The sequence below is a fragment of the Aegilops tauschii genome, chromosome 5, assembly GCF_002575655.3.
Source record: "Aegilops tauschii subsp. strangulata cultivar AL8/78 chromosome 5, Aet v6.0, whole genome shotgun sequence".
Lineage (NCBI taxonomy): Eukaryota > Viridiplantae > Streptophyta > Magnoliopsida > Poales > Poaceae > Aegilops > Aegilops tauschii.
Window position 1 is genome coordinate 301,921,556 of NC_053039.3, and position 22,790 is coordinate 301,944,345.

A 22,790-nucleotide genomic window follows, 5' to 3' on the forward strand; every position below is an offset into this window, starting at 1 on the left:
CACTGGGCTAGCACTCAAACAACAGTTGGTTGGAGACGTGTTAATTGATCACGAGCTCATGTCAGTCATCATCAGAAGATATTGCCAAGCTGATCAGGAAGCCGATAAACATTCCCCATACCTGACATGGAGGCACCCTCTGGAGCCAGAATTTTCAGTAAGTCCTGTGTTGTTTTTTATGAAAATTCAGTCGAAAAACGTGTAATTGTTGCTGGGCGATGCTGATATATATATGTTTGCAGAGTATGGTTTTATCTGAACAAGATTACTTGCATACGATGTCCATACAGAAGGCACTAGGCGCCATGGTACTGCAGTATGACATCACATCCGCTCAGCTGGTACGCCACACTAACTGTGTGTGCAATTCAGTGTTACCCCTGCCATATTTTTCATGTAGATCCAATTTTCTCATAAGTTTGCACCCATGTCTCTATTGTCTGTATTGTAGTTCTTCACGCCGGTTCCACGACCTGAGGGATGGATTGTGATATTCTGGGACATGGTTGCCCGCGTCATATATGTCATTGATCCCATGTACAGCAAGAACAGCCAACCACTCATAACTGAGCCAAGAGACGAGATCATTGCTTGGAAGCTACATGATGCGTTGTTCAATTGTTTTGCTGAGTACTATGCTGGTTGGCCAGTCAAGAAAGATGCATGGAAGCTGAAGTTCCTTGCCCTTGCGGATAGCATTTTTAATCGGTACAGCACTTATGAACTATGTCTCGAATTACAGTAAGCCATTCTTTGGTTCTAAGCATTTTTTATTCCTTCAGAAATGAAAGTGGAGCGTGCGCTGTCCACATCACACGTCACTTCGATGGGAAAAAGTTGAAGATTCCCCTTACCAAGGTTTGTTAATGAACTCGGATGTTGCACAGTACTGTCATACATTGCTTCATATTTCTACCGTTGCACAAGTCCTATACTCATTGCTCCTGCTGCTGCCGATATCCCCCAGCACACCATATCGAAAACAAAGCGGGAAACCCTGCATGAGTGCATGAAGTTGCAGGGCAATTTCTCGTCCCACGTGCGAGACGTATTGTGGCGTCTCCTTGCACCAGCAGACTCTATGTTTGAATCAGAGTGAACTGGCGAAGCAACAAAGTCGCGGTGGAGACACTGTTGGCGTCTCGCACAACATTCTCGTTGGCGTCTCCTCGCCCGAACGAAGTCGCGGGAAACCATGTAGTGTTATGTTCCTTGTCTTTATGTTCCTCGAGTAAGCCATACGATATTATGCTCCGTAGATCCTAATGTGCCACGCTTGAGACTCTAGTCATGGTGTTACTCATGCAAACCAACTTCCATAATGTATAACTAAAATCCCCTTGTCATATGTGGAATGCATTATGTGAACTAGTTTGTTGGTCTCTACCGTACCAATGTTTGTTCATGTAAAGTGAATGAGTTCACACAGTTGACCTTATGCCAAGATAGTTCCATTTAACCCAAATCATAGGCACAATCAACAACCACGCCCCCATTGTGTGTGCAAAACAATTCTTGTTTTAATTTACACAAACCACAGTGCACACTACTACCATCATGGTTATGATAATGCTCAAGCTCGCCCCAACCATAAGTAACCAGGCATTCTTGTTGTAGGGTGGAACCCTAAGTGAAGATATTTCACGAAATGGAGGGGGAATTCCCAAGAACAAGATGAACACAAGAGAGAAAACAAGAGGAACACTCAAGAACAAGTCCAATCACACATCCACTAGACCAACAAACACACAAGATCCACAAGGTACATGAACAATCAAAGGGAAACAAGATACATGGTAGAGTTCATCCCAAATCATATGAAGGAGATGAGGGCTTGATGATCTAGGTAGATCCTTCCCTCAAGGGGGTTTTGAATCCCTAGGGATCTTCTCCAATGGAGGTCTTGTACTCCAATGGAGTCTTCTCTCTCAAGAGGAATCCCACAAGGGGAGGTACATGAGCTAAGCTCTATGATGTCACCTTTATGTGCATGAAGTAGATGTCGCACGTGTCACTTGCCAAAAGGACTCTTGACATGGTGATGTCCGTAGGATGCTCCGCATCAATTCTTCTTTGACTTAGGTAGAAGTGAAATTTTGACACGATCCTTGTTGCTGCATGGAAACAATTGTACATTTTCACTGGTTATCACGCAGCAATTGGTAACAATAATTGTTCAACTCAACATTATAATATATGACCATGGATAGTGATCACAAGTCACACTTGCACACACATGTCTTAGTTACATATTACCGACAAGGGCATAGGCATAATAAGTAGATAGAGGTTCTACATGACTGATTCAAAAGCAATTTGTAATCTACTAAGAGATGGTAGCTAGGCTCGGAATACAATCACGTCTACACCAACGGCATAGGGTAGATGCTACATTGGTTTTAGTTTCATAGCGGCTGAAAATATGGGAACCATAACCACACCACATATATGTGGGATGGCAACTAAAATTTCCGCAGAGGCAAACACGCTTTTCTTCGACAGCCAGCATATGTGGAGCTCGCAAATCATAGGTCCAAAATGTATTGTGTTGTCGTCTGCCAGTTTAGAATGGCAGCACCTCCTCAATCATGAAGTCGGGCAGCTCCCCAATGTTTCCCCTCATGGAAATAACTTCATATGCAATTGACTGACGTAGATAGTTTAGGCGGCTCTGCGGAAAACAAGTTCTATTAAGCTGTCAGCATTGCTTCTGATGACTAAATATGATCACAGAAATCAGCGCATGATGGTGTTGTATGCGTGTGCTTACAGGGGTTAGTATAGTCTGGAGATACAGGCCAGTGTACTCCCTGCTGTAGTTAACAATGTGCAACCAACTGTCCTCTCTGCATATATGGTGCGAAATGAAAATTAGTCAGATATTTTATTTTTAGCATTATGTACAAATGTCAATTCTCAATGAGCAAACTTACAGTTCACAGCTAGCATGCATGCCAACATTGTAGTTGATGGTCCGGCCTTGAGCCGGCACGTACCACCCCGCGATGTTCTCATGTATGCATCGCCGAAGTCCTGCCAGGATGAAGTTTGCATTGTCTTCATGCTTGTATCGCATCTCATTGATAGGCTCGGACGTCTCGCATGGGTCCATGACCAACAAAGTCCTTTCTTCAACATCCACAACATATAGAGACCAGCTTTCCATAAATGGAACTGGGAGCATTAGCTGCAAGCATGCCTGTCGTTAATATGACTTCATTTCGCAATCATATTTGTACTTGTGAGCATAATTCGTTTAGCACTGAAACTATACCTTCTTTGTCCATTGCAGCCGATAGCCAAGTGCCTCATAACTCATCATCGTATTCATGAATTCAAAGTCCAAATCGTATGACCTGTACATGAGAGCAAGCTGGAAAACAACATATGCAATGTCAACCACTGTTATGATGTTCGGAACAACAGCAAGCTTACATGTAAGTACAAACTCACCACAAAACGCAAGTCGAATATATGTCGCCACCTGATCTCCCAGTCACCGTACATCTGTGCATCCTTCCATGTAAGCATTCGCGAAACTGCTCCCCAACCCACGCTTGTTAGGTGCCCATTTGGCCCAAATTCATTCACAAAGTCTTCCCCCGACATAACTATCAGATATGGGACCAGGTGTTTGTACCATTTCCTGAAATTTTCCACAAATACATGTGGCAGAAAGCATGGTCAGCCATGATTTTCGTTATACTGTTACAATGTAGACAACATCGAAACGTCTAGCTCACCTGCTGAGGTTTCTCGTGCTGCTTCTGCACATTTTGTCCCAAAAATCAAGCACATTCCTGGCAAGCGGCTCCTCGTGTTTTAGCCCAACCTTACCTGGGAACTTGTCACCCCTATCACACATTTCCATTTTAACTATGGTCCTCACCATGCCTACGTGCAACCTCAGATTCCTATTCATTTGGCCTGACACAAAGCCGGTGCCCCTGAGTGACTCATCATTTCCTCCAGCAGCCGTTCCTGGTTATGCAAATGGTTATTAACCAGTTAGATACATGCCTGATGCACATAGATTTACAGAAGCTATGAATATGCAAATACTTCTTAATCAAGTTATGTATGTACGTAGGGCAACCAACCTTGGTTGTTATCAGTCATTGATGGCTGCTGGTTCATTGCATGATCACCACTCCCAGGAGTATTCACTGCCGCCGAGCTCTCCCCTATGGCCCTGACTGTTCATACAAACATATCAGTCGTATCAGCGACGTCATGCATCTCATGTATGAGCACATTTTTACAAGTTATGATTTTTGATTTTGCTCACTTGTTATTCCTGGGAATACATATCCTGCAGTGCTACGAAGAACACCTCTGCCTATTGGTATGGCCTCAGCTTCCTCTGCTGGAGATTAATGCATCATGCTTGTTATTTTTCATGTAACAATGTATCACATTTTTTTGAATATAAATTTTACAAACCTAGATGATCCTGGACAGTCATGTCAGATCGGTTTAATCCATGCCCAGGTCCTTGCTGGGAGTTCACTGCTGCCGAGCTTCCACCGATTTCCCTAACAGATAGCATTAACGGGACACGCGTAGGTATGTGTTAGTGCGGCCTCAATGATATTTCATAGCCTTTCTACAAGTTCATATTCAGATGCTTACCAGTAATTCCTGGGAAGACATATCCTGCCCACTGTTTGTGAGCCATCTTCGATGAATCCCCTTGAAGGGGCCATGTAATTAGCATCTCTCTCCGTTTGATTCATCATGGCTATGTCGTCTGTCAAATTTTGTCCCCCTCCGTCATCACTGTCATTGCATTCATCCGAACTTTGTATGTGTGCTGCGTGTCTGTCTGATCTTTCAAGGCGTCTTCTTTGGCGGCACTGCCGCCTCCCTCTATTAGCACTTCGCTTCTGTCGCCTCCTGAGCCCTGGTTCTGAGTTACCGCATCCAGTGACCATGTCTGCGTGCCAGACACACACAGTAAATACTTAAAACTGCAAATGACTATGAAACATTCGAAAGAAGATTTTTTTTTTATCAAAAATAGTACCCTCTGGTGGATTGACAGTTGCAGCTATGTCATATGGAACTTCTTCTCTATGTGTCATGCCACCGTAGCCAATTGGTGGTGATGCTCCAACATATACCAGTCCTACATGTTTTACACATATAATCAATTGTCAGAAACCGAATTAGTTGAATGGTTGCTCTCATATGTAGCCAGATCACTCACCGTCTATTGTTGTTTGAAACTTGAGGCTATGATTGTTTCCTCTGTTACGAGTTCCCTCCTGAATGTTTAGGTTTGCTGGAATAGAATAAAAATTTCATCATTACTGAATTAGTTATTACCCTATTGACAGTCATATGCATGCGTTCTAACCTGGCATCATCACTGTTTGTACAGCCTCTCCTTCAACAGTTTCAGTCTTCACATTTTCAGTTGCAGTAGTATGGTCTGCAAAAACAAATTGAATAGTTTATAATTATTTCAAGGTCCAGAAAGGGTTCCTACGTCACAACATTTTCAATCTTCATACCAGCCAGTCGAATAGATCCGTGACCATATTCCTCTGGACTGCTTCCTGTCAAGTCAACGATTGGCACTACAAGGAAATTCAAACAGTTTAGTTCCCAAATATACATCGTCATATTTGAGCCTGGTACCGCTTGCCATACCAGTGCTAGCCGTATGTGTTATTGGAACACTTGTCACCAAGTCGATGAATGGAACCCCCGTCTCTGCAATTCATAACTGAATTATCAGTTTACTGATGTACTAACAAAAGTTGCAGTTTTTGATGGTCAGGCAATCTAACCGTTTGCATCATAGAGATTCTGCACCGACGATGCAAAAATGCCATCTTCTATAACTACTGCTGGCTGCACAGGTTCATCTTCTAGTAGACTGTCATGATGTCTGTCAACCATATCATCAGAGCCGTCCATAGAGTCCGAAGCAGGTGACCATGGCAATGTTTGCAGTGCTCCACCATCCCCCCCTTGCTGGTCTTGTTCATCATGCTGACCGGTTACCATATCTCGAGCAGCAATATCCATCAGCACACCTTCCGCTGTGCAGACAAACATTTTTTATTTATAATTACGCACACCTACAACATAATTCTGCAAATTGAAGTGATACATGATGATTGCATGGGTTCTAACCTTCAATATGTGCAGATGCTTGCCGGAACCTTCTAATCAAGGCAGTATGGACGATGTTGTCGCTTCTATGATCTGGATCGACAACATATTCCGCAGACGAGGGAATGCCACTTCGGATTACTGCATCTGTCGGTGTCACTGGTGATATGGGAGGAGGTATGGTTGGTTCAGACATAGCAATCCCAGTCTCGACTGCAAGAACACCGGTATATCAGAAAAAGCCCATTCTGTTGCCGCTCACCCACAATGTAAATTATATTTGCAGTGAAAACCTATTCATACACTGATCACTAACCTGCAGGCTGAAATGGTGGGAGAGCGACCCCTGCCGGCACAACATTTGGCACTGGTCGAGCTTGAGTCAAGGGTGAGGCAAACCCTAGAAGGGCTGCCAACATTTTCTTATTATTGTCAGAACACAGGTAAACCATTGCATAAACAATAGTTTATCAGAAAAAATCATTCCTTTTGCTGCTCACCCACAATGTTATTCATATTTCCACTGAAAACTTATTCATGTAGTGATCACTAACCTGCAGGCTCGAATGGTGGGAGAGCGACCCATGCTGGCGCAACATTTGGCACTGGTCCGGCCTGTGTCAAGTGTGAGGCAATCCATGGAAGAGCTGCCAACGTTTTCGTATTATTGTCAGGACAAAGGTAAACCATTTAATAAACACCGGTTCAACAAAAATATATCATTCCTTTACCGCACACCCAGAATGTTATTCATACTTTGCACTGAAAACTTATTCAATTACTGATCACTAACCTGTAGGCTGAAATGTTGGGAGATCGATCCCTGATGGCGCATCAATTGCCACTAGTCCAGCCTGTGTGCAGGGTGAGGCAATCGCTGGAAGAACTGGCAACATTTTTGTATTATGGACAGAACAAAGGTAAACCATTGCATACACAGTATGTATGGAATATTAATCTCCAATACATATCATTACCTGGTATGCTTATAATTGGGCCTCGACGTAGCGCTAGAGCTCGTTGACGTCTCTCTGCAACATTTTACACTTTTCACTTAAGTATTCTTCATACTTTCCAAACTTATATTAATTTATGCCAATCTTTATGACGCTGCTTCTGGTTTGCTAAACTTACCCTCACGCTGTAGAACCCTCGCATGATTTCTTCCTATGCGTTCATACTGTGTCCTCCTATCTTCATCACTATCTGAAGACTCAAACTCTCTTTCTGGTTCCATTATCTTTTTCCCACGATCATTTGGATCGGTTTCCACCATGCGGCTTCTTCTTCGAGCTTCATAGCCTCCCTCATTAATTACAAGGCGCTCTTGATCATCGTCTCATTGATTTCTGGAGCTTGAGCCTCTGCAGTGCACCATTATAAGGTCAGTTCACTTCCCAGTCTGTCCCACATACACATATAGTGATACTCTGTTTTGGTTTACCACCCTACCTTGCACAGAGATGACCACTTGAATCACTTTTACTTCACTTTCAGTTTCGGAAATGTCTCCATTATATTCTGGAAATTAAAGGAAAGGTGTACTAGTTATGACAAATTTAGTCTCCATCGCATACTTAACTCTACCACTTGTCTCTTACAGTAACAATCCATTACCTTGGCTCCTGGACAAGGACTGCGAGAAGCTGTCATTTTCCCCTGATTCATCATTCAGAACCACGGCCTGAGAAGGATTACCTTGGCCCGTGATAATATCAAGCAAACCATGACCAGTTGGAGTGCGCACTTGACGACTATCATCTTCCTCGTCGTATGTGTCATAGTCTGGCACTACAATTTTAGAGTTGCATCAGTTCAACATTTCATTTTTATGCCATATTATGCAACAATCACAAAGTTGTATGTAAACGGCCATTGTTTCCATTTAATTGTTACTAACCTGTTGGCTCACTACATTCGTTCGCTTCATCCCACACAGATATCTGCCATCCATGCGATCCATGATCTTCATTTTCATTAACTGGCAATTCTTCATGCATGACTGGATTTGCACTGTCGACTCCGTCTTCATTTGCATCACCGTTTGAGCTACGTTCATCATGGGCATGTACCCCACCCTTTTCGTTGTCACACGCGAACAACTGATTGGATTGGCAATACATGTCATACAGTTATTAAGTATGTATAGGGAGCAATACAAACGCACATGAAATCCAGAGTATGTGACTTACTGAATTAGCTGTTGCTGCCATCAGAGGATGCCACATCCATTCTTGTGGCTCCATGTAGCCTACCGGCCTTGTCTGCAACCCAAGTTTATGTTATTCACAATCGTTACTCCTCACATGAGCACTGAACAAGCCGTTATAATTATTTCTTATTCCAAATATGGTATGAATGGACTGATTACCGGGTAATGTCCTGGGTTCTCCCTCTCTAGCTGAATTAATTTCTTAACTATTGGACAAGAATAAGCACAAATTCTTGGCAGCAGGTTGGACCTCAAGCTTGCAAAACCATAATCCACCCAGTCTAGTTGGAAATACTGCACATGCAGATAGAATTTTTTAGCATGAGTGCAAAATATGTTTTATTAAAGGGTCGACAAAATTACTAATTAGAAGAATGACAATTCTGTTTGTAAAGACTTGCCTCCAAGAAATTTGAATGTCCACCCAAGATAGCATTCTCAGCCCCAGATGCCATGTTGGATTGGTATCTGTCAGCAGAAATCATCATCACATCTATCGCATACCGTGCAATGGTGTACTCGCCTATGGCCCATGGATCTGTTACCAGTGGCAATATTTCTTCTGGAATGGCAGATACGGACTGCCGTGGACCCAACAGAGTCGACACAGCCAACAAGGTGGATGCTACTGCGAAGGCTATGGTCTCCTGCTCGTTCATGCAGATGGGATTTAGCCTACTAATGACATACTCAAGATCAGAAACCTTTAGTCCACCTCTACCTCGCAGGCCTATCATCCCTCTGATTCTCCTAACAAGACCAGATCTGTCAGTAGGAGTGCCAAACTCTATTATCCTACCATGGCCACGTACGCCTAGGATCATAACAGCATCCACATCTCGGATTGCTCTAACTTGCCCATCTGGCATTCTTAGTGTTCTACTTCTAATGTCAATCCTACCCATTTGTTCAGCAGTGAAAACCCTATCTACTGGTCCAGCATATCTGTTTGTCAGCAAGCCAGCCATGCCGCTCGGCTCCATTGCATGGTAAAATAAAGTACCCAACCCTAGGAAAGATGCAGTGGCGAACATTGATCTATAAGCTGGCTCTCGTCTTGGTGCATTGACCACCACCATGGCATTGCTTCCAGAGCGCATGTTCCTCTTCTTCGGGCGTCCCCTGCTGCGGCTGCGCGATCTTGGTCGCTTCGGCGTCCCAGGAGGCCTGGCCATCTTCCCGACCCGATCTGCAATCAACAAAAATAAGCGCATCCGATTATGTCCTTGATGCGACTCATAGATCAAATCAAAGGCCAGGTCAAGTACGAAGAGGCTCGACGGTAGTCTACCATCTAGCTGTGGCAAAAAGATCAACCAGAGCAACAAAACTACAAAGGTAACCATGAAGTAGGCGCCGCCGGAGCAAAACCAGTGGTTAGAAACCCGATGGTCGAATAAAATGACAGGCCGGAGCACTGTCGTCGGCAAAGTATGGGGAAGAAATGTCGGGCCGGGTCCAAGCTTACCAGAAAGGCACGTGCTGCCTCCACTGTCCACCGGAGTTAGCTCAGATCTGGTTTCTCTTTGCTAAGCTCCAAACCTAGAACAGAGGCATACTGTGCTGAGTGAGGAATTGAGCAAAGGAGGGCACGCGGTGGGGGGTTAAAACCAGGCTCCGCCGCCTGCACTGTTACAGCTACCCACCCACTTGGTATTTACTGTCCCTCGGCTGTGTTTTTTATTATCTACAATTCACCAAGTGCATCCACACCACAAACTTTAGAACACACGGGCGGGAATTCTCCCGCGCTGCGCCTCCTGGACTACGGCACATGTCCGTTACATGCAATTGTACGCGTAGGAGATGTATTCTGTTGACACCCGTCGGTCAAAACAGAGCCCTGGATGCTTACCACCCCGAGTAATCCCTATGTGTACGTGGATGAGGACTTCCATGCAGCACTCATGTTGCACTCGGTCCCATGGTGGACGTACTTTTTGCAAATATCTGCCGGGATCACGCTTTATTGCAACTTGCTTGTCCAGTTTAGGACCAGCACTCTCCCTGCAAGTACTACTTTAAGAAGAAAGTTCCTTCTTGGGGGGTCCAGCTCGAAATTTCCAACAGGACAACCAGGGGATGTTTCTCAGTCAGCCCCCCACTCACTCCTGTTTGACTTTTCATTTTGCCCACAACCACATGAGGACAAATGCATGCACATGCATGCAGAGATTTGCATGCAATGTTTATAGCTGAATCATCTGCATGCAAGGCGCTAATGATGTTCTGCATGCCTATGTTGGAACACCAACCAGGTCGGATATACTAATTAACTGACGCTAGGCATGCATGCATCTAATATAATAAGGCATTCAGTTTAATATGTGACCATGTACAGGAGATGATCCCCAATCACTCGTCCCAAACAAACAGTCTTTAATTAAAGACCCGAACATAGAAAGCTGCCAAATTACAAGAGTACAACTGACGGTAACAGCGCTCAGTTCAACATACAGTTGAAGTGAAGACATCCTCTCATTTTCCTAATTGACCCGACTGACCATCAAGGTAATGGCGTCATTACCGAAGCTGCATGGACACACCACGACCTACAATATAGATTACTAGTTCAGCCTAGCACGCTTCGTACTGCGTCGGTTACTTTCTTCTACATAATCATCACTTGCATCGCCATAACCTTCATCTGAGTTATTGGCATCAGGGTCGTGGTTGCCGTACCCCTCCTCTGCATCACCGTATGCTTGCTCCTCATGTGCAGCATGCAGTTCTTGTACACCATCTCCATCTCCATCTTCATCTACACCATCAACCTGAAAATAATGCAGACCTTTGTTAGATCTACTTTATACAATATTAGCACCAAACATTAAGGAGCCAGCGCACCTGCAGCGACAGAGAGGATACCACCGAGCTACCACTGATTGCGTGCACAGGGTCATCCCCCTGGTTAACTGACCCTTCCGAATGAGCGTTTGACTGAAACGAACAAGCAAGTGTTGTCAGACTAGGGCGAAGGAGTCATGTATGCAGTGATCAAAGAGCAGAGTTAGCGTACCTGGCTGCGACCATTGCACCCCTTGGAGCAATCTTCTCGTAAGGTCAAAGAAGAAGCAGTCCTTGAGTCTGGTGAATCTGCCATTGGCAACCTCTCAACATACAATGGCTGTGAGCTCTTCCGGGCACTTGAGCACAGCCCTCATTTGTACACACGCACGGGCTATCTCCCGCTCGTCATGTTCGAATTTCAAACATAATCCCGCGCACCAGCCTCCACAAGCTGACAGAACAGTTGTCATCTGCATTTACTTATGTACCAAGTTCAGCTATCAAACTGCACGTACATCTATGGGAACCTACCACAATCGCGTGAAAACCTACTTACGCACTTGGTCACACATTCTTAATCCAGACATGGTAAGCAGGATCTAGTTCATCATAATTTTGATGACAAACTTCAGAAAATTCCGAACACACAGTACTGACAGAATCAATCCACTTATCCGTTACAGGTAGAACTCGCTTAGCCATAATTCAAACATATTACAAGTTCTCTTACAACCTTAAAGGAAATATCTCTCATCTAGAACTCGATGATCCACTAGGTTCTACATCATTAGGTCAGCCTAAGTTTTGCAGCCTTGTGGCAATTGTTCCGGCGGTGCCCTTCGATGCCACAGTTCTTGCATCTCGCCGGCTTACGAGGTTGTTTCGGTACATCCCCCCGTTGAGGGCATGTTGTGCGTTTGTGCGTTTGTGCCCTTGCTGCCTGCAAATCCCACAAAATCGTGTTCTCTTGCTTAAACCCTCGTATGGCGCTTTCTCTCTACTTGTCGTTGGTCTTCCCATTTGCTTCCGTTTAGCTGGTGGCAGCAAGGATGAGAGAACATTACTAGACTCGTTTGCCGAGTTGCAGTCACCAGCCCCCATTGTTACATGTTCACCTTCTGTTCCTGCACACGGTGTTAATGGGGCCTTCATATTATCTCCTAGCCTGTCTTCCAAACCCAAGCCATCCCGCAGATCTGTGAATGGCTTCATCTCTGCTGCACAGTGTTTGAACAATGAAATCAGATGCTCATAAGCGGCCACACTACAGTCTCCCATTCTCACAAGTTCCATGGCTTGCATATACATATTGAAATGCCGAAAACTTAATGGGTTTTCTTGAGCATTGTCCCGCTGGTACTGTGTGAGGTGTGCTGGAAGGATATCTCTTGCATCTCGTGTCCACCGCTTCAAAATGTGTTTTTTGGGAATCTCCGTCACACGGATGAAGTCCATTACCTGCAATTGTCATCATTAACGGAAGGACACCGATTGTTAGCTATATGGTACACCTTCCTTATTTGATAATTTCAAAATGTATATATTTCATGATAAACAACACATGTCCATCACCTTCAGGGCGTGGCTGCAGAGCAGACCCATGTGTGCAAACTGGCCACACTCGCATTCAAACTCATCCCCTCCTTCCATAACGGATACCTTGTATGACGTTTTACACCACTTTTCCCTACGCGCTGCATCGGTATGTATTGCAATGTATTCTTTTCCTTTCTCAATCTCCTCAACCTGATATGCACCGCACTCATAAAATATATGTCCGAATTGCTCAAACATAGCCCTAGTGTATATTTTCCCAGCATGCCTCTCTGTAGCCAAACTTGCTCGCATGAGTGGCCTCCCCTGGACAAGGAAAGAAACTAGCTTTAGTCCATGCATTAACTTATTCATTGATTAATCAAAACCTATCATGCAGATTGTGCTTACTATTGTCGTACGCTTCTCCTCATAATTCTCTTCTGCCTCCCTGTCAAATATTAAGCTCATATACTTCCTTACAAATATATGCATTGGGCTCCCAGGCGGCACATAGTTCTTTAACATGTGGTTAGCACTTTCACTCCATTGTGTGCTAGTCATTTTTGTGCAGAACACGCCTTTGAAGAAAGGCTTCGCCCATTTGTGCCTTATCTCATACAAATTTGTCATGTAATCATGACTCTTCAGATTGTATTTCTCTATTAGGTATTTCCATCCCTCCTCAAACTCCTCTATGGTTAACATGTGATTGACAACCTTGTGGAACTCGGGCCGGAAGTGACTATTTTTTGAATACAATGGACCAAGTGACTCTTTTGCCTTCTTTAGCACATGCCACTTGCACCATCGGTGAGCTGTGTCGGGAATCACATTACTTATGGCCACCTCCATAGCCCTGTTCTGATCTGCATAGGTACGGATCGGAGCACCATTAGATTTACCGGCTTGCTTGTTACACAGTTATAAAGAAAGTATTTTCAGTCTCAACTGATTTTTCACATACCAGTCAAGATTGTCTGCGGTGCCTTACCACCCATTATCCTAATGAATTCTGAGAAAACCCATTCAAATGTTTCAACTGTTTCACTTCGCACCAAAACTCCAGCCAGGATTATGCTCTGAAAATGATTGTTAACACCCATAAATAAACCAAACGGCATGTTGTAGAGGTTTGTCCGGTAAGTTGTGTCGAATGTAACCACGTCACCAAAGAAGCTGTACTGCAGCCTGCTGTTGCCGGTAGCCCACATCAAAGTGCTGATCCTGCCCTCATTGTCTGTGTCCACACGATAAGTGAATTGGGGGTCCTTTGAACACAGTTCTTGGAATACTTCCATTGTTTTCCTCACATCGTCTTCTGACTGTTCCTGGCTAATCTTCCCACACAAATTCCGCAGAGCCCTCTTCGTGAATGGTACATTCTCCATCTTCCCAAAGAAGCTTCTGATGATACTGTACACTTTTGCCAGATTCACATTATTTTGCCTCAGCTGCTTCACAAGGTCCCTACTGTATTGATTAATATGCTTGTGCGACGGCCAATGGAGTGTCTGTCCATATGTGTGTGACAATGCATGGCTGTGCACATCCCGGTGCTCCGCTATGTACCATCCATTATCCTTTGAACGCAACAGCCTTACTAGTGCGGGGCACTGACAGCGACAAGACCGCGTGTTCTCCACAATTGGCTTCCCCTGGTGATACCAAAAACAAAGGTGCACAGTCAGTACATACCACATGAGCATTTTCCACTTCAAGTTCAACACTCACATGTGTTCATATCTAATATGACTAATCATACCGCACATCCACAGACTATCTCCTGCATGCACTTCGTCCGGTTAACATTTAGCCGGCTCTTTCCATACCGAATGCCAAAGCCTTTTTCCCATGAATATAAATTATAGAAGTCGTATGCTTCACCAAGCGTGTCGAATGATGTTCCTATCTTTGGAACAATTACAATGTCACCTGGATCCTCCGCAAATCGCCGTACAGTCTTCTCGAAGGCGGTTACTCTATCTGCACAAGGAGCCCTACCGGGCGCAGCAGCACCCATGCGCACTCTGCTCAATGGGCAAAAACAAGTACACATAAGATGTTTGATCACTCTGCTAAAACTGAGGCCTGACATATCAATCAGCTACATATAGGCTATGTATAATTTTCCATCAAATCTAGAATGCACAACTATTTTGTCCACACGATGGTCTATTCATTTTAGGTTGCAAATACATACTCGGAACCCTCATGCTCTCTGCTCAAATTGAAAAGGAGTTCAATTAAGGTGGTGCTTTTGGTTTACTGAAAACTGAAGCATGTATGCCTGACATAAACAATTATTGCAGTTGACAGCTTATATATCTCTACTTCATGAGCGAATCCACACAATCAATATATGATATCCCCAGTTGACATCTTGTACTTTTCACATCACTTTTTTCCTCCAGAAGAGAACTCATACATGATATACAATGTCTGAATTTCCACTGACCTATCACCTTCTGCTACCAACTACGTTTTTCCTTCTGCTTTCTTAACTACTGTAAGTTCAAATCGTAAGGAATTCCAAACTAGAATCAGTAGTACCTTTGTGTCCATCCTGGCGTTTTGGGGTCCATTTGCTCTATTGACTGCTCTGAACACTGCGCCTTCTCTGCACTCCCTCCCTCTGGCGCCTCCCCTTCCGGGCAAATCTGGCCGTCCGCACTAGAAGCTGCCCCCGGTGGAACATCTAACCCTGGCGCGGCGCTCGCCGCGAACCGCATCCGCTCCATGCTGCCGTCGTTGTCATTCACCTCCTCTAGCAGTGGTCTGTAAAATCCCACAGGAATTATAAGTGCGGGCCGATGCACTCCCGGTGAAACAAGCAGATCCACTTCAACAAAAGGGGGGCGTAGATCAGATTCTGACCTGTTTATAGGCTGCATCAGGAACTCCATGGCCGCCGGTGATCTTCCGAGCTTTCTGCCGCTGTCGCCGCTGTAGATATCCCCACTGTCCGGCCGCCCGAGTAGAAAACTTACCCCGATTTAGCTGCCTTACCTACCAGCGGCGCACCTACCCGCATTTACTGTGCGACGTCACGGAGCTACCGGAATCTGGTGATCTGGTCCACGGATCAGAACGCCGGCGGCTACTCGATCCACGGCTCTGTCGTCTCACCGTGGACGGCGTCCGCACTTCCGTTCCCTCAGGCCCACATGCCAGCACATTACTGCTGCGCGTGAACCCGCTGTCTGGTCCGTTTCCAATCTTACAGCTATTCTGGACGGATGTGATTCCGAGCTCACAGGAGCTCGCGATCACATACTCCGCGTCCGCACTACCATTTCAAATCCAATAATGCTAAACATACAAAGAGTTACACGCAATTACACGCTGACTAGGATTTTTTCCATCTACTAACCAATCACAAACTTGCCCCCTCCCTGATTTTCAGGGGGGTGGGCCGCCTCCCCACCTATTGACCAATCAAATTAACCCTTTTTGTAAAACCTTGTAACTCGTTTGTACGTGTAGCATTACTCTTTCAAATCCTACCCGAGAGCATAGTTTAAAAAACCGAACCGGAAATCAAACCGGAAAGGTTGCCGGTTCAGGTTTTTACCAGTCAGACCGCCGGTTCACCGGTTCAATTGTCAGTTTTTTAAGAAATAAAATAATTTGTATTAATTAATATATGTGTTAATATAGAGTGAAACAATGGTCAAATAAAATTATAACCATGTAGTGGACAACAAAGTAGCACAACCAAGTTGGTTATTGGGCCATGGGCAGGCCCCGCCTACTGCTCACATGCCCTTGGATCGAATTCCACTTTCCCAATTTCTATTAGAACTTTTTTCCTGGTTTTTCCCGGTTTAATGGCCCGGTTTTTTCACCGGTTTTCCAGAAAACCGGCGGTTCGATCGGTTTTTCCGGTCTAATTGCAGAACGGTCTTATTAGCTTGAAAAACCGATGAGGCTGCCGGTTCCGGTTTTTTCCGGTTCGACCGCTGGTCCGGTCCGGTTTTTTAAACTATGCCCGAGAGTCTAGACGCGCCTCCGCAGCCTAGCCTCGCACATCTATCTGAACACACCGCAACGATTCTTCCTGCGGTTGTGCCCCCACAGCGTTTTCGGCCCCGCATGTCAGTGAGCGTGGTAACCATACCCTTGTACGTGACAACACGTTATCCGGAAAGTGGAAACTGACGTCAGGGAAGCTGCCGTAGAGCGCGCGGCGCTGTCCCTTCTGCAGCGAGTCTACGGTTGACTTTTGCCCTCTATCCTTAGGATCATGCGGCGCGGGAGTGTACTGCATAAATACAAGCCGGAGATAGCACTCCAGTCCAGTTCCAGTGCTAGCTCTACCGTTTCTCTTCGGCTCGAGCATCCATGGACGCGGTGCGAGGAAGCGGTGCGACGCCGGCGGACCAGACAGTCCAGACGACAGGCACGGCGGCCGCCGCGCTGCTCAACGCGCTTGCCAGGGAGTTTGTGCCCATGGGCGCCGCCGCCGACGTGCTGAACCCACTCGCCAAGGAGTCTTTGCCCGTGGGCGCTGCCGCCGCGTTTAACCCGCTCGCCAGGGAGTTCGTGCCGTGGTGGCGCGTTGGGGGCGGATCAAGGAGGGGGCTCTCCGCGGACGCGCCGGAGTTCGTCGTGACGCAGGGGCTCTACTTGCAGGATCCCACGGTGGTCGGCTACCCTGCACACGGCACCGGCGTCTACATCGGCAATGCCGTCCCAACGAGGACCTGGAGAAGATCATCAGTAAGCTAAAGAGACAAAGTGCTAGCTACATATCGCATATCTATGTCCAACAGGCGTACACTTATAGATGCATACTTATGCATGCAGATCCATCTTCGTTTGCAATTGGCCGGGGGTCATCCTCCTTTTCTAAACAAATCTTCGTTTGCAATTCCTGCTGCACTTTTTCTTTCGTCCTTGACCTCCATTCTTGATTTCATTCTGGAGTTTCCTTTCTGAATCAAGCATCTTCTTGGATCTTCTCTTCTTCTGGTTGGACAGATCATTGTTTTTTTGAGGCCCATGGACAGAGCATGGTTGATCCGTTCAAGACCTTGATTGTAATTTTCTGAATCTTTCAATATTAATTGTGCTCGAGACCTAGCTCTTGTCTTCCCAGTTTTAGCCCATGTCATGTTTGCCTTTTTTTTGGCAAATCCAAGGCAGATCAATTCTTTTTCTCTTTGAGAAATATGGTGTATGTAATTCTTAGCCGCTTCAAACATCCCTCTCTTTTGGATTTATGAAACGTTCTGATCATTTCAACTATGCAACACAGTTCAGCAATGGCTACAATGTTATTTTCTGAGCCATCCTAGTTATACTGTTCTTCAAATATGACGCTGCTTTCATTACTTGTTTGGTAATTTAATGGATTACACATTTTTACAGAGGGTTAGCAACTACTCGCAACAGGGAAGGGCCAGGCATTCTTACCGGGTTCAAAGGATCCACAACGAAGAATTTGTGAGAAGAACAACTTATGTTGGCGATATTGATCACACCGTAAGAATTAATGCCATTTCCATGTGCAATAAAAGTGAAATTTTTGTGTAACTTGCAAATCTGAAGTGATGTGTCACTTTTGGATGGGACATTTGTTTGTTTCAGGTCACCGAAGAAATGTTGGCTGGGCTCTTTGGTATATGCGGAGTCGTATGTCTAATTCCCACCCTTCTAAACATGATAAAAATATGCATACTCTTGCACAGATTGCTATATTTACAATGTATGCTCTCCATCGATCAGTTCACATGCTTGACTTTCTCAAGTTCGGATGCTTGACCGATTGATGGCTAATATTACTTTTATTTGCAGGTTTATGTATTATATATCTCTTACTTTAGTTTAGCGTGCAATTTAATTGCTATAGCATATTTCTCTATGCCAATATTGTTGTAAATCATATATGGAGCGCATAGCTTGTAGCTAGCTAGCTATACCTAGGCTTATATTGCGAATGATTTTGTGTGACGGTGTACGGGAAGGATGCTTTGATTTTGTAAGTATGCATGTGCGAGGTGAAATAGACGGGTGAACTCGATGTGTCTAATTATGATTCTTAGAAGAATTTATCATTTGATGTTTGGATTCCTTTTGGGGGTATGAGAATGTACTCCTGCACAGGACATGGCTATTTAGCATATTTATTTTTTCACGTTATCGAACTTATGATATGCTAGTTACATTAATAGATCTTATTATTTTACCAGAGGTTAAAAATAGAAATTTCAAGTGCAAGTTTAAATCTTTGCCTTCATATCTTAAATAGTAAAGAGTGTGTTGATATTCCAAGATCTTTGTTCTGCGCTACTGAAGTGTTTACATCATACTACGGCGTGGAAATAGAACATTATTCGTAAACAAAACATATATATTTAGCATTAATGTCAAAAAGTACTTGTGCTTTGGGATAAACAAATAAAGCATTCATGTATGTTAAACTGAAATTATAAATTAAAGAATCAAATACTACTTGTTTGACATGATTGCTTATTGTATGACTATGTAGCATCGACAAGCGTTAGGTAAACTATTTTCCCTTTGTAGCCTACCTTTTCTGTTTATAATTAAGAAACCTATTTTTTTCCTGTTTTGCTGTAATCCGCCATGCACCTTTCCTACTGATTAACTAAAGCTCCATCCACTTCTAACAAGAATTTACCATATTACTAAGATTATTTTTGTTAGACGATCATACTAGTTAGCATGTTTAATGAAATCATCTAATTGTTTTCATCAAACTAATGGACTTTCCACTTGATCAATCGGTTGTAGTGAGATAATGTATTGAGCATATTTGGGGGATGTTCTACCTATTTTCATGCAGTTATGTGATTAACATAAATAGTGTAATAATTCTAGTTCCCTTCTCCACCACACAGGAAAATAAATATAAGTGTTATGTACCATTACATAAACAATGTGACTAAAACATCGTTTATTCTTCATAATAGGTTGTAGATTGCCGTCTTTGCGGAGACCCCACTTCTGGTTTTCGCTTTGCATTCATAGAGTTTCAGTATCAGGGTTAGTCACCATATCACAAGCTCAAATATTGATGTTCAGCAACAATCACTATAGACAGCAGTTCGTAAAGAAGACCAACAACCTTTACACATTTTCAGGGGATGCGTATCTTGCGCTGCATCTTGATGGGATCATTATAGGACTTCACCCTCTGAAGGTAGCACCTTCTAGGAATGCAATCGTGCCTATCAAGCATTCGTTTCTTCCTCGGGTATGCACAACATAAACATCCTTTAATGTTAAGTGATTCTTAGATAGCAATACCTCATGCAAAAAAAATTGTTCAATATTACTGCAGCCTCAAGAGGAAAAGGAGAGGTCTTCAAGGACAGTATATTGAATTAATATTGAACATATGGTATGTATAGCCTAAGGATTTTCTTTGCACATGTTGTCTATTGGTTATAATACTTCACTTTTAAATTTTACATATAGGTCACTGCCGTCGAGCTAAAGGACTTCTTCCAAACATATTTTGGCTCGGTTAGAAAACTCAACAAAAACATAATATATAATTGTGTTCAATTTTTTTAACTTTTGCAAAAGAAAAACAAGTATAATACATTTGTGTCCTTGTTTCAATGGATTATAGGTTTCTCATGTAAGGCTTTTGGGTCATAACAACCATGCCACTCAAATAGCTTTTATTGAGTTCGTGGAGGTGATAATCTCAATCCATTATATCTTCTATTGTGTTATATAATTTACTTTGCTATAAGTATATGTGTGTCCATCCCCGTGCTTATCATGTGAACATCGCACTTGTATGTGTGTGACCCACTCAATTTTCCTGTGCATATATCTTATGTTGATAAATCTAAGAGCTACCTAATGTTCACACTCTTCTATTATTTTTCTAATGTTGGTAATCACAATAATAAACTGAAAACAAAGTTGTGATCTAAAATCTCTAGCTATTATGTTCATTCTTTACAAGATATCTAATAATTATAATGTGTTTCTGAAGAGATTTTTCCGTTTTATTTTGACCACCAGAATGTTTATTTGCCATGCATGGATTTTACTCATGATACGAAGACTAAATGTCTAAAACATACTTTCATTTATGTGCATTACAGGTTAGTGGCACTATTATTGCTTTGAGCTCCAGCGGCATATACATGAGAGGCCTTCCTATCAGGTTTGATAATGCACCCCTGATTCGCAACTTTTTGTTCATTGACAAGATCAAATAATTTTTACTTGTATATTTAACAGGGTGGTCCCTTCAAAGACACCAATCAGGACAACCTTCAATGCTAATCTGCGCCTTGATAATTAACTGTTGCCTCTCTATCAGTTGTGCCTTAGAAAATGAGGTGTTTTATCTAGAGGCCAACTCGTCAACTACCCGTTTAGGCAATTGATGCATGTGAATGCTAGTTCAGTACTATGTTGTCGATATTATAGTCCTCCTAGACTCTTGTACCCGAACAGATGATGTCAGACTTTCACAGAACACATACCTTGACATAATCTTGAAGGAGTTCAAGATGGATCAGTCAAAGAAGGAGTTCTTTCCTGAGTTGTAAGGTGTGAAGTTAAGACTTAAAGCTCGACCACGGCAGAAGAAAGAGAAAGGACGAAGGTCGTCCCCTATGCCTTAGCCATAGGCTCTATACGATATGCCATGCTGTGTACCGCGATGTGCCTTGCCACGTGTCTGGCAAGGGGGTATAAGAATGATCCAGGAATGGATCATTGGACAGCGGTCAAAATTTTCCTTGGGAATAAGGAAATGTTTTCTCGATTGTGGAGGTGATGAAGAATTCGGCGTAAAGGGTTACGTCGATGCAAGCTTTAACACCAAGCCGGATGACTCTGAGTAGAAAACCGGATACGTATAATGGAGCAGCCATTTGGAATAGCTCCAAGTGGAGCATAGTAGCAACATCTACAATATGAAATAGAGATTTGCGAAGTACACACGGATCTGAATGTTGCAGACCCGTTGACTAAAACCTCTCTCACAAGCAGAACATGATCAAACCCTAGAACTCATTGAGTCTTAATCACATGATGATGTGAACTAGATTATTGACTCTAGTAAACTCTTTGGGTGTAGTCACATGGCGATGTGGACTATGAGTGTTAATCACATGGCTATGTGAACTAGATTATTGACTCTAGTGCAAGTGGGAGACTGTTGGAAATATGCCCTAGAGGCAATAATAAAATGGTTATTATTATATTTCCTTGTTCATGATAATTGTCTATTGTTCATGCTATAATTGTGTTATCCGGAAACCGTAATACATGTGTGAATACATAGACCACAACATGTCCCTAGTGAGCCTCTAGTTGACTAGCTCGTTGATCAATAGATGGTTACGGTTTCCTGACTATGGACATTGGATGTCATTGATAACGGGATCACATCATTAGGAGAATGATGTGATGGACAAGACCCAATCCTAAGCATAGCACAAGATCGTGTAGTTCGTCTGCTAGAGCTTTTCCAAATGTCAAGTATCATTTCCTTAGACCATGAGATTGTGCAACTCCCGGATACCATAGGAGTGCTTTGGGTGTGCCAAACGTCACAACGTAACTGGGTGGCTATAAAGGTGCACTACGGGTATCTCCGAAAGTGTCTGTTGGGTTGGCACGAATCGAGACTGGGATTTGTCACTCCGTATGACGGAGAGGTATCTCTGGGCCCACTCGGTAATGCATCATCATAATGAGCTCAATGTGACCAAGTGTTAGGTCACGGGATCATGCATTACGGTACGAGTAAAGTGACTTGCCGGTAACGAGATTAAACAAGGTATTGGGATACCGACGATCGAATCTCGGGCAAGTAACGTACCGATTGACAAAGGGAATTGTATACGGGATTGATTGAATCCTCGACATCGTGGTTCATCCGATGAGATCATCGTGGAACATGTGGAAGCCAACATGGGTATCCAGATCCCGCTGTTGGTTATTGACCGGAGAGTCGTCTCGGTCATGTCTGCATGTCTCCCGAACCCGTAGGGTCTACACACTTAAGGTTCGGTGACGCTAGAGTTGTAGAGATATTAGTATGCGGTTAACCGAAAGTTGTTCGGAGTCCCGGATGAGATCCCGGACGTCACGAGGAGTTCCGGAATGGTCCGGAGGTAAAGATTTATAT

At 43.8% G+C, this 22,790-nt stretch overlaps 2 protein-coding genes across 3 annotated transcripts; both read left to right on the forward strand.

The window, feature by feature from the left end:
* The first annotated feature begins 248 nt into the window (after positions 1-248).
* LOC123494026 (uncharacterized) lies at positions 249-1,349 on the forward strand. Its single transcript, XM_045228615.2, has 4 exons — positions 249-341; positions 452-708; positions 783-858; positions 968-1,349. The coding sequence occupies exons 1-4, from the start codon at positions 279-281 to the stop codon at positions 1,097-1,099; spliced, it is 528 nt and encodes a 175-aa protein (XP_045084550.2). The 5' UTR covers positions 249-278; the 3' UTR covers positions 1,100-1,349.
* A 15,547-nt stretch (positions 1,350-16,896) lies between these two features.
* On the forward strand, positions 16,897-21,167 carry LOC109787257 (polyadenylate-binding protein-interacting protein 8-like). Of its 2 annotated transcripts, XM_020345815.3 has the most exons (10): positions 16,898-17,380; positions 18,032-18,145; positions 18,251-18,295; positions 19,597-19,669; positions 19,768-19,880; positions 19,968-20,027; positions 20,105-20,152; positions 20,262-20,330; positions 20,749-20,810; positions 20,888-21,167. In XM_020345815.3, the coding sequence occupies exons 1-6, from the start codon at positions 17,003-17,005 to the stop codon at positions 20,007-20,009; spliced, it is 765 nt and encodes a 254-aa protein (XP_020201404.1). In that variant the 5' UTR covers positions 16,898-17,002; the 3' UTR covers positions 20,010-20,027; positions 20,105-20,152; positions 20,262-20,330; positions 20,749-20,810; positions 20,888-21,167. The 2 variants fall into 2 exon arrangements, with proteins under 2 accessions (XP_073356360.1, XP_020201404.1); XM_073500259.1 differs by lacking the exons at positions 20,105-20,152; positions 20,262-20,330 and having other exon boundaries at positions 16,897-17,380; positions 20,888-21,023.
* The last annotated feature ends 1,623 nt before the right edge of the window (positions 21,168-22,790 follow it).